Below are 17,011 nucleotides of genomic sequence, written 5' to 3' on the forward strand. Positions count from 1 at the left end.
ATTTCATATTCTCTAAGTTTTGCTCAACTGCTTGTGGTCAAGCAGTTGGCTGATGTGCGTCCTCAAGGTGAGCTGACAGAGGACCAGCATCCGGTTTCTATTGTTGACAGAACCCTTGAAGAAACACACCCACTCTGTCAGCCGCTGTCACAAGACGGGGGGGGGGCGGAGTCATCCAGTCAAAGTCCGCAGCAGGTGAGCGACAGTCAACCAGGAAGAGGAACACCTGCAGGATGAGTGACGAGGCCTTCAGAGTAAAAGCAACAGGTTTGTCACAGATGGGTTCATTGTCAATGTTATAGCAGTGGCCTCAATAATGTTTACTTGTTACCTCTCAAAATGAAGCAATGTCTACCTTGTGATGTCCAAATAGCTGAGTGTATCTAGTATTTCATAGAAAAACAAAAGAGTAAGGACAAAAGGATTATTAAACATCAATGTATACAAGTTTTATATTCATTTTTTCTCCTTGTAACTCTTCAAATGTATCTTCCAAACACATTTTTTACCGATCAGTTTAATAGAGTTAATGAAAAGTATTATAAATGTTTGAGCATCATAGTCATGTCAGACTAGAAAACCAAGTCTAAAGTAAATACCTAATATTAGATATACACATAAATACAATTGAAACATATTAACGTGTCAGACAGACACTTAAGTGTGTTTACCATTTAGAATACAAAGTATGCCTTATAGTGAAATACATTTCTACTGAATTTCAAATGAGATATTTTGGGTTAGTTCAGTGAGCATTATTTTGAAAGTTACAACAGGGTAAGCTAAGTAAATGTGTCTTTCTTGACTGGTGAGTCTGGAATAGTTGTGAGGGGGAGGGAGAGAAATCGTTGGTAACCTGGAAAGTAAAGTGATACAACAGCTGATAAATAAATATACTGACAAGAGAGGCTAAAACAATAATGACTAAACATGGCTCTGTTGGAACTCTACACCGAGGTAAGAGCAAAGGGACATGCTTGTGATATTGTAGAGACATAATAGCTTAATGTTGTTTAACAGAAACATATGGACACTTTCTCAGGGCTCTGGCAGGTTGCAGAGATATATCTTGGAGGAAGCTGGACTTATGGACTACTATTTCAATGTTTACTACTTTTAAATGTTGCCTGAATCTTTATTGCTTGTTAATATAGATATAAACTATAATGACTGGATGAATGAGAAGTACTTCAGAGGATATTTTGATATATTTTCATACAGGGAATATCATTACATGTACAGTTATTTTAACTATTGTAAACATTAATATCGTTTTTAATTGCAACTATTAAAACTTTCTAGTACAACAGAGTGTGGATACCAGATGCAGATCAAGTGTGGAAATCAGCTGAGATTGTGAGAGACTTTCTACTTGGAGATAATGTTCTTGAATTGCTTCTTGAAGATGGCACTGTAAGTACAACGTGACTAATAAAACCTACACATGCAACTGCAATGAGTTTATGATGGTGGGAAGTGACAGCTGACTTTACACAATCCCTGTACAGGAGAACTACTACCCTGTTGACCCGGCAAAACCACAACTCCCTCCTCTTCGCAACCCGGACATTTTGGTGGGGGAGAACGACCTCACGGCTCTCAGCTACCTGCATGAACCTGCGGTCCTGCACAACCTTAGAGTGCGCTTCGTCGAGTCCAAAATCATCTACACTTACTGTGGTACTGTCTTCTTTCACTGGCAAACTGTATCTAAGCTCTACTGTGTGTGCTCTTGGCTCAGTTGGTTGTTTCCTCATTTTCAGGTATTATACTGGTAGCTGTAAATCCTTACAAACAGCTCCATATCTATGGAGATGCAATCATTCATGCCTACTCAGGCCAAAACATGGGAGACATGGACCCTCACATATTTGCAGTGGCAGAGGAAGCATACAAACAGATGGCCAGGTAAATAAAAGCTGGATTGATCATAAAGTAGGATATACAGTCTAGTTATAGTTATATATTTGTTTTATTATCAGAAACCACAAGAACCAGTCCATCATCGTCAGTGGTGAATCTGGAGCCGGGAAAACAGTGTCTGCTCGGTACGCTATGAGGTACTTTGCTGTTGTAAGCAAATCTGGAAGTAAGACTCGAGTTGAAGACAAAGTCCTGGCCTCCAATCCGATAACAGAGGTATGATTTTACAGGACCAGGAGCCCTACTTACAAGACAACACATCAATAATCCCTCCAATAAATTATAATAACAATCATTTATTTTGTCTTTAATAAATCTCAAAGTGCTTTAAAGTATGGCAATACAAACACAACATAAATTGAATACAAAAAAAAGGAAGAACAAGACAGAAATACAAATAGTAAACTGTTAATGCAGGGTTAATAAATTGTCCAGTCAACTGACAATGTTAAACTCATATAATTCACCCAAGACAGCTGATATTTATTTGATAACTTGAAAAGAGACCTGCTGACTCTTCATGATTTTCTCCCAGGCAATAGGGAATGCAAAGACCACCAGGAATGACAACAGCAGCCGTTTTGGGAAATACACAGAGATCAGCTTTGACAGGCGGTACCGGATCATTGGAGCGAACATGAGGACGTATCTCTTAGAGAAATCCAGAGTCGTTTTTCAGGTAGTGTATGAAATGAAGGTGTTGTTTTGCTATTTTTCTTATTTCAGATCTATCACAATGATACTCTTGTTTTATTCAGGCAGACAACGAGAGAAACTATCACATTTTCTACCAGATGTGTTCCTGTGCTCACCTGCCTGAGTTCAAAAATCTAAAACTGTGTGAGTGTCTGTACCGACGGTTTATTCTTCAGTCCAATCTTACACATTTTTATTATAGAAAGACTTCATTATAAGGTTGTATGATGATATGATTATATATTCCTGTCATCAGTGAGTGCAGATGAGTTTGCGTACACCTGCATGGGTGGTGAGATCACTATTGAAGGTGTGGATGATCAGAAAGACATGGAGGAGACTCGGCGGACCTTCTCCCTCCTTGGTAAATAAACACTTGATATGTCAGGCTGTAACTTGCTTTTAGTGTGACTTTAATATAATGTTGCTCTCTCTGCCTTCTCAGGGTTGATGGAGGACTTTCAGTCAGATGTATTCAAAGTGTTGGCAGCCGTTCTGCATTTGGGAAATTTGGAAATCAAAAACTCTGGAGATGGAAAATCATCAGTTCCAGTGAGTCTTGACTCCCTTAGCTTTATATTGATGTGTGATTTTAAAACATGGTTCATTAACAACTTGATTTCCTTCATCACATCTTCCAGCTCAGGGATCCACACCTGGCAGTCTTCTGTGAGCTGCTGGGTGTGAGTGCAGAGGGGTTGGCGCGCTGGCTGTGCCACCGGCGGATCGTTCTGGTGGCTGAGACGGTGGTGAAGCCGGTGCCCAAAGAGCGGGCAATCAATGCCAGAGATGCCCTAGCCAAGCAGATCTATGCCCACCTGTTTGACTGTATCATCAACAAGATAAACACAGCACTGCAGGTTCCAGGAAAGCAACACGCTTTCATTGGTGTTCTGGACATTTATGGGTACTTCAGAAGCATACATTTTTCCTTCAGCTGCAGTGCTTCAGGTTTCTTTAGATGCTATTTTTGATCCTATCTTTGTGTCCTCTGTCCTCAGCTTTGAAACGTTTGACATCAACAGCTTTGAACAGTTTTGCATCAACTATGCAAATGAGAAGCTTCAGCAGCAGTTTAACTTGGTAAACTTCTCCCTCGTCCCAAATCATTACAAAACACTGCGTACAAGCCTTTATCCACTCAGATGGTTATTCTGTTGTCTTTGTTATTTTCAATCAGCACGTGTTCAAGCTGGAGCAAGAGGAGTATATGAAAGAGGACATCCCATGGACGTTAATAGATTTCTATGACAACCAGCCAGTCATTGACCTGATTGAAGCAAAGATGGGGATCCTGGACTTGCTTGATGAAGAATGTTTGGTAATTTCATGGACGTGATGAGAACTTTACTATCAATGCTTGTTTTGTTCTGCCTCCTTTACATAATTGCTTTTATTTCACAGTTTCCTCAGGGCACGGATCGAAGCTGGCTGCAAAAGCTGTTCAAATATCTTGATGCCAATCCTCTGTTTGAGAAGCCCAGGTTATCAAATGAGGCGTTTGTGATTCAACACTTTGCAGACAAGGTGCAGTCTAATAATCCTTAGAAACTCGTTTCAGCAACAAGGTTACTTCTCTTATAAACATTAACAAGTGTCTTGGATTCCTGACTGATTTGTATCTCTGTATTTTAACATTAACAGGTGGAATATCAATGCGGAGGTTTTCTAGAAAAGAACAGAGACACTCTCTATGAGGAACTGGTTGACATTTTGAGAGTCAGTGAGGTAATCAAAGGCCCGGTTTTATTTTAGCTTTTCATTTTCAAAATATCAAAGTGTCTGTATCATGATTGCGAACTCATACAGCTTACTTTTTCTAATTTTCTCACATTTCTCCTGCTTTCAGTTTCCCTTTGTGTCCAACTTCTTCCAAGAGGAGAAGCAAAAAACTGTGACGTCTAAAGTTGTCAAAGTGAGGCCCGCCAGACCCGGAGTGAAATCAGCCAACAAACAACAGAGAGCCTCAGTGGGAGATAAGGTGAGCATGTTTACTTACTGTTTCTGATCAATGGAGATTAAACTCCCTTAGTGAAGTTTCCATAATATTCTGTATTTACCAAGGTCTTTGTAACCTTCCTCTTCTCTCTCCTTTGTATAGTTCTGCAGCTCCCTCTCTTTACTGATGGAAACACTGAATGCTACCACCCCACATTATGTCCGCTGCATTAAGCCCAACGATGAAAAGCTCTCATTTGAGTGAGTAATGGTAAAACTGTGTTTGACACGATCCACTCGGCGTTCTCCTAAATTTGTGCACGTTTGTGTCTGATGTGTAAGTTGTTGTTTGCTTGTTTTTCAGGTATGACTCCAGGAGGGTGGTGCAGCAGCTGCGAGCCTGTGGAGTCCTGGAAACTATTCGTATTAGTGCACAGAGCTATCCATCCAGGTGATTCTCTATAATACCTTCTATATCAGCCAAGCACATGTCCACATGCTCATGTTTTTAAAGGCAAACATTTTTTTTCTGCAGGTGGACATATAATGAGTTTTACAGCCGATACAGTATCCTAATGTTGCATCATGAGAGGGATCTCAGTGACAAGAAACAGACCTGCAAGAACGTGCTGCAGAGGTTGATTCAGGTTAGACGCCTCTTTTTTTGTCTTTTTAAGTTTGCTTTTTGCTTGATTTGAAGTGGGGCGGTATGAGGTTCTTATGCATAGTCGAGAGTATCGGCACAGAAGTAAAACAATGGACGGGAGGAAGCAAATGGGAAATTGCCGCCGTTACATCGTCTATTCCCCATGCTACCAGAATCCATTGTGAAAAAGCTGTTATTTTACCATGCAGAACACAGGGGATGCTGGTCGCTGCCTGTGTTGCTAAACATGTTCATATTATTGTTTATATTTTTAATCACACAATACCACAAACAAACTGATCCGTCCCTCATCATACAATCTGACTTTTAATTGAAATGCATTGTTCTCATGCATTATTGTGCATATTTGTGTATCATTTGTGTGAATTGATCTCTAGGACCCAAACCAGTACAAGTTTGGTCGGACAAAGATCTTCTTCCGGGCTGGTCAGGTGGCTTATCTGGAGAAGCTGCGTCTGGACCGACTTAGAGGAGCCTGTGTGACCCTGCAGAAACACGTCCGCGGGTGGAGCAAGAGGAGGAAGTACCTGCGCATGAGAGAGGCTGCCATCATCCTGCAACAATACATCAGGGGGACAAAGACAATCCGGTTAGAGGCATTCACTTACACTTTTGTTTTGCTGCATGCCCTGTTGTGTATTTCTGGTTTATGACATGAACATCTTCTTGTTTTGTTCTGCAGTAAATCAGTGACTGCTGCGACTCTGAAGCAGGGCTGGGCCGCGCTGGTGATCCAGAGGTGCTGGAGAGGTTACCGCATGAGACAGGTCTTCCATTTAGTCCGTGTGGCCTCCGTCACCATCCAGGCCTTCACACGAGGCTGGATTGCCCGTAAACGCTACAAGAAGGTCTGTGAGAGGTTGATTCATTATTTACTTGATATGATGAAATGACCAAGTGTAACCACATGTGATCCATGCTCGGCTATCTCTCTTCTCAGATGATGGAGGAGCAGAAAGCCTTGATTTTACAGAAGTATGCCCGAGCATGGCTGGCACGGAGGCGTTTTCAGACCATGCGTCGGCTGGTGCTCAATGTCCAGCTCTCCTTCAGGGTGCAGCAGCTTAGGAAGAAGAATGAAGAGCAGGTAAAGATACTTCCATGGTTATTATTATTATTATTATTATTATTATTATTATTATTATTATTATTATCATATGTGGATTTTATGATGAGGACATATCTAACTCCCTGTATCCTTACAGAACAAAGAGAACCGTGGACTGATGGAAAGACTCACAAGCTTGGCCAATTCCCACTCTCACACCGTGGACCGGCTGCACGGTCTGGAGGCACAGCTGGAAAAAGCAACCAACCACAAGACGTCTTTGGAGGCCAGAGAGAAGAAAGCGAAAGACGATGCTAGCCAGGTTAGTCATGAAGTTGATACTTAAAATCGAAAACAGATGTTAACTTTTGTTTGGTTATGAAGCAGTCTTCAGGAGCCTGTTAACATATTTTTATTTTATCTGCAGATAACAACACACCTTCAGAAGGAAATAGAGGGACTAAAACTTGAAAAGCAGAATTTGGAGAAAAAGTTTGAAGCTTCTTCCAAAGAGGCCAAAGGTAAAAGGAGTCAAGATTCTTATATATGCTATCCTGATGGTAATTTGTACCACATTTGTAACTGGGTTAACACTGTTACAGAGAGCTTTGACCATATGAAGACGAATCTTGGGGAACAGAAAGAGCATGAAGCAAGGTTTAGAAAGTGAGTCATGAATGCATTTTTCTACAGCACTGATCAAATATTTGTTTAGCAAAAGCAAACATTTTGTCTCTGTGTGTTCAATTTACTAAGTTGGCTGATGAGTTTTTTGTTTGCAGAATTGCAGAGAACAACATTGAGATCCAGAAGATCGACCACGCGAAGGAGGAGGAAACTCTGAAAGAGGAGATTAAGAGATTGAAAGAGGGGAGGGTTAGTCTGCAGAGAAAGATCGAGGAGGGAGACCAGGTGAATGCTGACCTGCAGGAGCAGGTCATCCAACTCACCAAACATGTCAAAGTCATTCCTGAACTAAGAAAGGATCTCAACACCCTGCAAAACCAGAGGAACAACATGGACCGCAAGATGAAAGAGCAGTCAGAACAAGCGAGAGGTTCAGACTTTTATTTTATATCTTCAGTTAAATTAATAGTGTACTATTATACACACTAAAAACTGATGATGATCCACGAATATCTCATTGCAGCTAAAATGAACGATATCACAAGACAACTTCTTGGTGGTGTTGTTGAAGAGAACGTTCTTTTGGGGTAATCCAAATATTTGAGGTTTTTCTCTCACACATTTGTTCGATATCTCTTTTAGGATTTCAATCTCACACATTATTTCTCTGAAGGCTAACTCCAGACGACTCAGAGAAGATGTATGAAGTTGAAGATTTGCTGGCAGCCTTTGATGGTCTACAGAAAGCTACCAGGTCTATTTTTACTCACGACCATAGCAATCCTGTCACTTTATGTCTGTATCTACAGTTTTGTGCCTGTTTGACAAACTGGTTTACATTTCATCCTGTTTGACATTGTTTCATTGTGGCAGAATCCTGGAAAACCACCAGAGGGAGCAGAAGGAAAGCTATGAGACCCAAGTTGAGGGTTGGAAATTGAAAGCGGACCACCTTGAAAATGAGAACAGCAAGTTGCAAAACCTGTTCCAGGAGAAAAGTAATGTCAACGAGAACATTCGCCAAGAACTGTCCCGGCTCAGCAGTGAGAACTCAGTGCGTTCATCTCAAGCGTTTATCCTAAATTAATACATTTCAGTTATAACCTTCTTGGCCATATTTAATTCCTTGGGATAGACGGGGTTCAGAACATGCTGTAAATTGTGCTTTTTCTCTTATTTGATCCACAGGTTATACCAGAGCTGAAACTGCAGGCTTTAGAGCTGCAGAGACAAAAGCAAGATTTGGAGGCCCATGTAGAGGAGCAGAGCAGAGAACTAGCAGGTAAATCTGTTCACTTTGAAGCTCTTTTTCAGATTTCTTGTTCTTTTGTTAATTTTGTGTTAATGTAATCCGAAAGACAAAACTGAGGAGATCACCAACGTACTTCAAAAGAAGATTCAAGAAGAGAGCTCACAACGCAGGTAAGATACTCTGATTGATGTCGGTTTCTTGATTAAAGAAGTGATGGTAATTTCTGAGTCGGCCTGATTTTGGTTTCTCGTTAGGCACTTTGAGGAGAAAAGTGAAGAGCTGGAGGAGTTGAAGAGGGAGCTTGAAGGAAGAGTTGAGGAGCTGGGAGAGGAGAACAATCACTTGAAGAGACAGCTGCAGATGGAGAGCGAGGCCAAGAGCAAACTGAGACAGGAGACTTCACAGTTAACGGCTGAGAATATGGTGTGTGGATACAGTACAAGTGTCTGAATGCACGTCGCTTATGTACGAAACAGATGAACACATCCTGCTCTTCTTTTCAGGACTTTGAGGAGCAGCTCGACCAGAAAGACAGATTAATAAAGAAGCTCCAGAATCAAATAAAAAGCCTTGAAACATCACAGAAAGGTAGCATCATGGCTTGTGCTAATGTTTTATAACATTAATTCACCTCCTCCATATCCATCAATGTTGTGTTTCTCACACAGCGAAGCAAACGTCTGCGCCTGCAATCCCCAAAGACTACCTCGGCATGTTGGAGTACAAGAGAGAGGATGAATCCAGACTCATTCAAAACACCATTCTGGGTATTCATCCTTTACCTTATTCCACATTCATTTTGTGACTTTGTCTGGCCCACGAATGATAATAGCAGGAATACGTTTTAACTTCAATAAACTTGATCAATGCTACTCACAGATCTGAAGCCCAAAGGTGTGGTGGTCAATATGATCCCCGGGCTGCCGGCTTACATCCTCTTCATGTGCGTCCGCCACGCCGACTACCTCAACGATGAAGTCAAACTCAAGACTCTCATGAATGGAGTCATTGGTGCTGTCAAAAAAGTCATCATGGTGAGATTGAACATACTTTTATTAGCCTTTATCTTGACTGTGGATTTGCTGAATGAATAATGAATATGATCCAAATGCTATTATTAATAATCATATCTAAGATTAGGTAGTCTGATTGTAAGCAGCTGTTCAATTGATTTATTATTACACTTTGTGTTATTGATCATGTGCAAAGGATAAACAGCAGTATAATTAGGAGAAATCATTTGTTTGGCTGCTGAAAATGTATTAAAGTAACATTTTCATTTCAGAGTCACTGCAAAGACTTTGAGCTGCTGTCATTTTGGCTCTCCAACACGTATCAGCTGCTTAACTGTCTGAAGCAGTACAGCGGAGAGGAGGTCTGTGTTTAATACTTACCTTTGTTACACTGTTGTTCTTTTATCTGTTAACAAAGTCCGGTACAGTAGCAATGATATGTTCACTTTCTCTTTTTTTCTTTCTGTTTAAAAAGGAGTTCCTGAAACAAAATACTTCTCGCAGAAAAAAAACTGCCTGCAGAATTTTGATTTGTCTGAACACAGACAGATTCTCAGCGACCTGGCCATTCAAATCTACCATCAGTTTGTCTCGATCATGGAGAAGACCCTCTCTCCTGCAATTGGTATGTCATCAGCAGTTCATCATTATCACATTTGAACCGTGTTCAACCTAAAATGTGCTGCTTTACCTTCTCTCCTGACAGTGCCTGGTATGTTGGAGCACGAGAGTCTACAAGGGATATCCAGCATGAAGCCGACAGGTTTCAGAAAGCGCTCAAACAGCTTTTACGAGGACTCAGAGACACACACTATCTCCTCCATCATTCAACAGCTCAGTGTCTTCCACTCCACCATGAGTCAACATGGCATGGAGCAGTGCCTCATCAAACAGGCTGTCAAACAAATGTTCTACCTGGTTGGAGCAACAACCCTCAACAACATCATGCTCCGTAAAGATATGTGCTCCTGCAGGAAGGGGATGCAAATCAGGTCGGTGGTTGTTTGAGTTCTTATAACAACAAAAATGTGTTTATAGAGTCCATTCATTAGCTCAACAGGTATAGAAGATGCCCCTTGTACTAAAGCTGAGAACTGGGTTTGAATCGGACCTGCGACTTGTTTATCTTTAGCTGTAATAAAAACAATTTTAAAAATGGCTTCTCTGTTTAGATGTAACATTAGTTACCTGGAGGAATGGCTGAAGGAGAGGGACATGCAAAGCTCAAATGCTATGGACACTCTGAGGCCGTTGTCTCAGGCCGCCTGCCTGCTGCAAGTCAACAAGTCCACTGACGACGACGCCAAGGAGATCACTGAGATATGCACTGAACTAAACCCTGTTCAGGTTCCATATTCATTTTCACATTTGCAGTATTTTTGATATTTAAAAAAAAAATCCGGCTTCACACTGAAACAATACTCTCACTCATATTCGCAGATTGTCAAGATTCTGAACTCCTACACTCCCATTGATGATTTTGAGAAAAGAGTGACATCGTCATTTGTTCGCAAAGTCCAGGTGAGCGTGATTCGGTCATTTTCAATTTAGCAAGTTTATTTTATTCAGAAACTTGCCATACTTGCGCTTCACTTAACGTCTCACCCTGCTCTTTGTTGCAGTCTTTACTACAAGATCGTGACGGGTCCACACAGCTGATGCTGGACTCAGATTATCGTTTCCAGGTCACGTTTCCTTTCTGCCCGTCCTTTCAGGCTCTGGAGCTGCTGCAGGTCCCTACCAGCCTCAACCTGGGTTTCCTCACCAGGATCTGAAACAGCCATCGACCTTTCGCTCCTCATGACTGATTCATGGTGCAGCAACCTATGGCTTTGTTTCTTAATGTATATATAAATATGTAAACACTTTTATTATACAGGGAAAACCACATATAGTTCGGTTTGATGAAATACAGAAGTCATACCACCGACAAATGGAAATTATCACTATATTTTCTTAGAATTTAATATTTTAGTCTTGAAATATTTATTTAGTTGGAGCTGCAACAAATGTAATAATTGAATGGTTAATCCAGGGAAAATGTTTAATTGATTCATTATTTCAATCCCTTTTTGATCAAATACTGCAGCCAGTCCTTTGTTTTAGCTTCTTCAGTATTAGGACATGTACTTGTCTCTGTTTTACATCCCTGTTACCAGAATTCGTCATCCATCTAGACAAAGCAGCCTTAAAATATATATATTTTTCCAACATAAAGGTTTAAATGCTGTTTAAAAGCCTTTTTTTGTTAGGTTAAAAATAATGTATTTTTATCATTTGTATTTTGCTGTATTAAAAGTAATCACATTTAAATATAGGAAGTCTAAACCTACTGAAATAGGATCCAACTAAGGACAAGACATCAGTGCCTTCAGGCCCTGTTAAAGTGTAAATGAAAGGAAGTGGGAATAACAACAGTATTTAAATAATTAACTACAGAAGATTTCATGAAATGTTAATATATTACTTTAAATATACATCTGTTGTATCAGTTATTTAATATGAAAACATGTTTGCGGAATAAATGATTCTATAAAAATAAATTTGTTTAAAACACTTTAACAACCCTAACACGAGCCATATTTACATGTTGCTGTGTTTTTGCATCAGCAAGAGTATTGGATTTTCCATGTCGGAAATATTTAAATGCATTATTCAGCGGTAGAGTAGTGGAGCTGCTGAGGATGCAACAGCAGCATCACCAGGATGCAGGACCCTCCTCCTCCTCCTCCTCCTCCATCTGGAAACCGGAGGAGCATCTTCTACCTGTGACGTCATGACAGCAGCATCAGCTGTTAGCTCTGCTTTAAGCCTTTTCGCTGCCGATCGCTGCCTGCACAAAGGAAATATATGAGATCCCCTCTCATCCCTGAAATGGCGACACAGGAGGTACAGCTGAACGAGACTCTGGTGCATCTGAAAACGGAGTCGGAGACGCTGAAGTCGAAGCTGGAGGAGGAGAGAGCGAAGCTGCACGATGTCGAACGTGAGTGCTGAAAATGGAGAGGCCTCGAGTCACCGCTGTGCTCAGTGTGACGGGAAAAATCACAGAAAAACATTTCTTTATGAGACACAAGTCTGTTTTATGTGGATTTGTTGACGCCCACTTTTACCGAGTCGTTAATATGTCTGATTATTACTGACCTGGTAGGCTCGACGCTACCTGAGATATTTGACAGGCGACTTGGGAAGGCTGTTTGTTTGCTTCCCCATTTTACAGCCCACTGCTTTTATACTATGTAGTGTTTTTGACCAATCATTTCCCAGCTTGCCTTTATGGCAATTGTAAAATAAACTGAAGGAAATAATCATAGGACCAGTGTATTTGTCATGCATGCTTTATGAGATGCTCACATGAGCTATTTGAGGACATGATTATACAAGGATGAAAATAATCCTTATTGCTACTGGAAAAATTAATCCCTGATGTATACTGTAGACGGTTTAATGTAGTGTGCATTTGTGTGTGTGTGTGTGTGTGTGTGTGTGTGTGTGTGTGTGTGTGTGTGTGTGTGTGTGTGTGTGTGTGTGTGTGTGTGTGTGTGTGTGTGTGTGTGTGTGTTACAGTACATCAGGTGGCAGAGAAGGTGGAGGGGCTGGGTCAGTTTGTGATGAAAACCCGGAGGACTCTGAAGGGACATGGAAACAAAGTCCTGTGTATGGACTGGTGTAAGGACAAGAGGAGGATCGTCAGCTCCTCTCAGGTAACACACTCTCTAACACTCGATAAGCTCCTGCTGACTTTTATGCTCTAGTCCTTTTATAGAGCTTATATTTTGTTATAGAGCTGGTTTTAAATTGCATATGGCCTACAGTAAATTGGCTTTTTATCAATCTTTTCTTAATCTCTTTGCAGGATGGGAAAGTGATCGTTTGGGATGCTTTCACCACCAACAAGGTAAAGTCTATTTTCAATATACCTGTATTTTATTACAGAACTTTTTAGTAAAATGTTGAGATAATTAAGTAAAATGATTTTCTACTCACACTGCATTATTTCATACTGTTATTAACCGGTATATAGATATGCTCCCTTACACCAAGTTAACCATTTATTTTTCAGTTTTTGATCTTTTTATTTCAATTTGTTTTCATACGACATAACATTGGGGAGTAAAATATTACTGTATATAAAGATTGAATTCCCAAAAACAAATCATAACAATGTATGCATCCTAAGTGAATATAAGAATATTAGCAAACTATAGCAAAATCATAAAACGCTAAAGCATTTTAATAAACTTTTATTTATTAAGAGTCCTTATCAGAGGTTATGGATTCAAGTTGTGGGGAGTTTAATGTAAGAGGGAATTTCAATTTCAGATTATTTTTTTAAGATGTTTGCTTTTTATAAATCATCAGTATGAAAGGATAATCATTTGTATATACCAGTGATGGTAAAATATATTTAATGTTACACTTTTGCTTCTGAAAAAACAAAACAGAATACTACAAAGCGCTAATGTGTATCACGCTAAAGCTTCCTGTTCTGCTGTAATGATTTGATTTGAATTGATCTGCTTCATCTGACTGTCCCGGCGTGACTCATGCAGCTGTGTCTTTTGATATTTATTAGGAGCATGCTGTGACAATGCCATGCACCTGGGTGATGGCCTGCGCCTACGCCCCCTCCGGCTGTGCTGTAGCATGTGGGTGAGTGCCTTAGTACACGTGATGATCGAATGTGGCTATCATCTGTCTGGATTTCAGTTTTTTTCAAAACTGGGGTTGTCTTCGTATTACAGGGGCCTGGATAATAAATGCTCAGTGTACCCTCTGTCTCTGGACAAGAATGAGAACTTGGCTGCTAAGAAGAAGTCGGTGGCTATGCACACAAACTACCTGTCTGCCTGCAGCTTCACTAACTCTGATATGCAGGTGAGAAAATCCATCATACACAAACATTCATTCAGCAAAATCAATTAATTCAAATATTTATAGACAAAGCATTTAGAAAGATAAGACATGCTTTAAAACATGTCTTGCAAAACAGCTGCTTTTCTTCATTCCAATTTCTCTCATAATTTATCAGAAATCAGTGCCTTCAGTATCCAGTGTAAGAAGCTACCCCACTGTTAATAATTCACAGCAGCTTCTGGTTTTATGTCCTGGTCACATGATGTTTAACTCGGCAAAGACAATCCATTTATAGCACTTTGCTAGCCCACATAGACTTTACTGATCTTCAGAGCCTCCGTTTTTCTTACTCCTCATTTTCTGCTTGTGTTAAAGATCCTGACGTCCAGCGGGGACGGGACATGTGCATTATGGGATGTTGAGAGTGGGCAGCTGTTGCAGAGCTTCCATGGACACGCAGCAGACGTGCTTTGTCTGGACCTGGCCCCCTCTGAGACTGGGAACACATTTGTTTCAGGGGTGAGAAAACCTTTCATTACAGCTACTTACTATTTAAACTTTGCTGAATTATTTTAAACAGTTGGTAATATTCTGATTTATTATCGTTGTTGCAGGGCTGTGATAAGAAGGCCAATGTGTGGGACATGCGCTCAGGACAGTGTATTCAGTCCTTTGAAACTCATGAATCAGACATAAATAGTGTGCGGTAAGTACTCTTTATGTGTAAAAAATGTGTATAACATATTTTTAGTTGCTCTGATATACAATGTTTTTGTTTGTAGAAAGAAATTGTCAATCTAGGTTTAAATTGTATGCTTCAGCTAATTCATTCTAAGATGCATTTGAAATATTCATACCACCACTGGGAGTCGCTAAAAGTCACATCAATTGAAATCTTACAAAAGGAAAAGTATTTGATAAGTGTCTGTTTCTTTTTTAATAGATACTATCCCAGTGGGGATGCATTTGCATCTGGCTCAGATGATGCTACAGTAAGTATCGATATTTACCACACAAAGTGCTTATTTACATCTTATTTACATTAAAACATTGACCTTTGTTTCAGTGCCGACTGTATGACTTGAGGGCAGACAGAGAAGTGGCCATTTATTCAAAAGAGAGCATCATATTTGGGGTCTCCAGTGTGGATTTCTCTCTCAGTGGTAAGAAATAAACACTTTGGTTTGGTGATATTATATAAAAATATGATAACATTTAGAAAAAATGTGATATTCAATAACAGCTACGTTTGGTTACTTCTATGAATAGCAATATTCATTTTATTAATAAATGTATGTTATGCAACGTTTGTTTTCCTCTGTTCTGTTCAAACCTTTTTGCTTAAAAAATCATTAATTCATTTTTGAAAAGTTATTTAATTGGTTTTCTACTTTTGAACTCTGAAATAATGTTCTTCTTTTATGCGCCATATTTTTCACAACAATATAAACGCAAGGAGAAGAAGAAATTAACACTTCACTATTTGTCGAGTTCAACTGAACAGCTTATAATGATTTATTTTGTTTATTATTAATTATTAATGTGTTTACTCTTTCAGGACGGCTACTGTTCGGTGGCTATAACGACTACACCATAAATGTTTGGGATGTTCTCAAAGGAACACGGGTGTCTATTCTGTTTGGACACGAGAACCGCGTCAGTACGCTGCGTGTTTCCCCGGATGGGACGTCCTTCTGCACAGGTTCCTGGGATCACACTCTTCGGGTATGAGATGTCCTTTATAATATCATCTGACCAGACAACTTTGCAATGTGCAGTGACATTACTGGGGATAATTTCTCATTTTATTCTGTTTGACTTTTCCAGATCTGGGCTTGAGGATGAAGAGAAATAAATGGTAGACAGACCTACTGAGACACACCAACGTTTCTGTTGGCTAGAGTACAATCACAGAGATAGAGACTCAGTTTTGGTTGTACATAGGGCATATTAATAGCATTGTATATACTCCAGTCTCATGGCCACGATAGATTTACATTTCAGAGAGAAAAATAATCCAAAAGGCACGCGCTTGTACGGTATGATTAAAAAGAAAACTTGCACAGAGGAACTTAAAACTCAAAACTCAAAATGTATATTACAGAAAATAACATTGGTAGTGACTAGTGTCAGACTAGGATAGAAGTGACACAATAAAGTGATGTATGTATGTGCTCACATAAAGGACATTACTTATTTAATTATTTGTTTTTTCACACAAAAAATAATGGAGAAATGCAGTCGGTAGAAAAATGGGATACTTGGAAACAAAATGCATCTGTAGGAGAAGCAGTAAGGTTTTTATGACAAGGACTGAGACAAAAGGTATCGGGATTGGAGTATTAGCGATAGTCAGGATGTTTAGATTGGCTTGTACGCAATGAATCAATCAATATACGTTACAAATACAATTTGACATGAAGGTGCATTGGCATATAATATTGTGAACAAAAGTAAAGAATTGTGATTTATTTAAGATGGAAATATACACCCAGTGCACAGAGGAAGCCTTGACAGCAACTCACCTGCCGATGTTATTCTAAAAAAAGCACATGTTTACAGGTAAACCGAAAATACATGCTGTTGATTTCCCCTCCTTATGATTTTAAAAGACGGTTTACCTCTCATCCTTCTGTTTGTTCCTGCTCTATGTGCACCTTTAGTCACTGCAAAGACCCTGAACCTTTGGTCCTCTTCTAGATAATGAAATGCTAATATATATAAACATGTTTAAATTCATAGAATGTTCTCATGCAGTTGTCCAATGGCTGTAATTTCATATTTACTGTAATTATTTTATTGTAGTTAAGTGTACAGTTAATAAAGGGACTGTTTATTAAAGTATTACAAAACATAATAAACTGAGTTTTGAATATCATCGCTTTGTATTGATTGTTCTCTACCTTATTGTATTGTTTTAGTTTTTCCACTGATCTATTTAAACCTTGAAAACACTGTTTCTGTTTAATGCACTGGTTAATTTTGTGTGT

The 17,011-nt window shown here is 39.6% G+C and overlaps 2 protein-coding genes across 2 annotated transcripts; both read left to right on the forward strand.

The window, feature by feature from the left end:
• Positions 1 to 832: 832 nt before the first annotated feature.
• myo5c (myosin VC) lies at positions 833 to 11,697 on the forward strand. Its single transcript, XM_063902403.1, is given in 41 exon segments — positions 833 to 957; positions 1,303 to 1,413; positions 1,509 to 1,680; positions 1,764 to 1,908; positions 1,983 to 2,139; positions 2,459 to 2,602; positions 2,682 to 2,763; positions 2,876 to 2,983; positions 3,065 to 3,171; positions 3,261 to 3,526; positions 3,621 to 3,702; positions 3,800 to 3,940; positions 4,024 to 4,146; positions 4,264 to 4,347; positions 4,469 to 4,600; positions 4,721 to 4,818; positions 4,922 to 5,008; positions 5,093 to 5,204; positions 5,602 to 5,813; positions 5,907 to 6,072; positions 6,165 to 6,311; positions 6,430 to 6,594; positions 6,700 to 6,793; positions 6,875 to 6,938; positions 7,055 to 7,329; positions 7,423 to 7,486; positions 7,573 to 7,653; positions 7,773 to 7,953; positions 8,088 to 8,181; positions 8,258 to 8,321; positions 8,406 to 8,574; positions 8,655 to 8,739; positions 8,820 to 8,918; positions 9,031 to 9,185; positions 9,437 to 9,526; positions 9,640 to 9,667; positions 9,670 to 9,789; positions 9,871 to 10,156; positions 10,337 to 10,511; positions 10,605 to 10,685; positions 10,787 to 11,697. Coding segments are annotated over 41 exon segments (5,226 nt in total). The 5' UTR covers positions 833 to 930; the 3' UTR covers positions 10,940 to 11,697.
• An 89-nt stretch (positions 11,698 to 11,786) lies between these two features.
• gnb5a (guanine nucleotide binding protein (G protein), beta 5a) lies at positions 11,787 to 16,899 on the forward strand. Its single transcript, XM_063902706.1, has 11 exons — positions 11,787 to 12,150; positions 12,732 to 12,868; positions 13,021 to 13,062; positions 13,741 to 13,817; positions 13,910 to 14,042; positions 14,397 to 14,540; positions 14,636 to 14,727; positions 14,965 to 15,013; positions 15,088 to 15,184; positions 15,580 to 15,746; positions 15,849 to 16,899. Exons 1-11 carry the CDS (start codon positions 12,015 to 12,017, stop codon positions 15,858 to 15,860), a joined length of 1,086 nt encoding a protein of 361 aa, XP_063758776.1. The 5' UTR covers positions 11,787 to 12,014; the 3' UTR covers positions 15,861 to 16,899.
• Positions 16,900 to 17,011: the final 112 nt, after the last annotated feature.

Source organism: Eleginops maclovinus, chromosome 2 (assembly GCF_036324505.1).
Source record: "Eleginops maclovinus isolate JMC-PN-2008 ecotype Puerto Natales chromosome 2, JC_Emac_rtc_rv5, whole genome shotgun sequence".
In the NCBI taxonomy this organism is placed as follows: domain Eukaryota; kingdom Metazoa; phylum Chordata; class Actinopteri; order Perciformes; family Eleginopidae; genus Eleginops; species Eleginops maclovinus.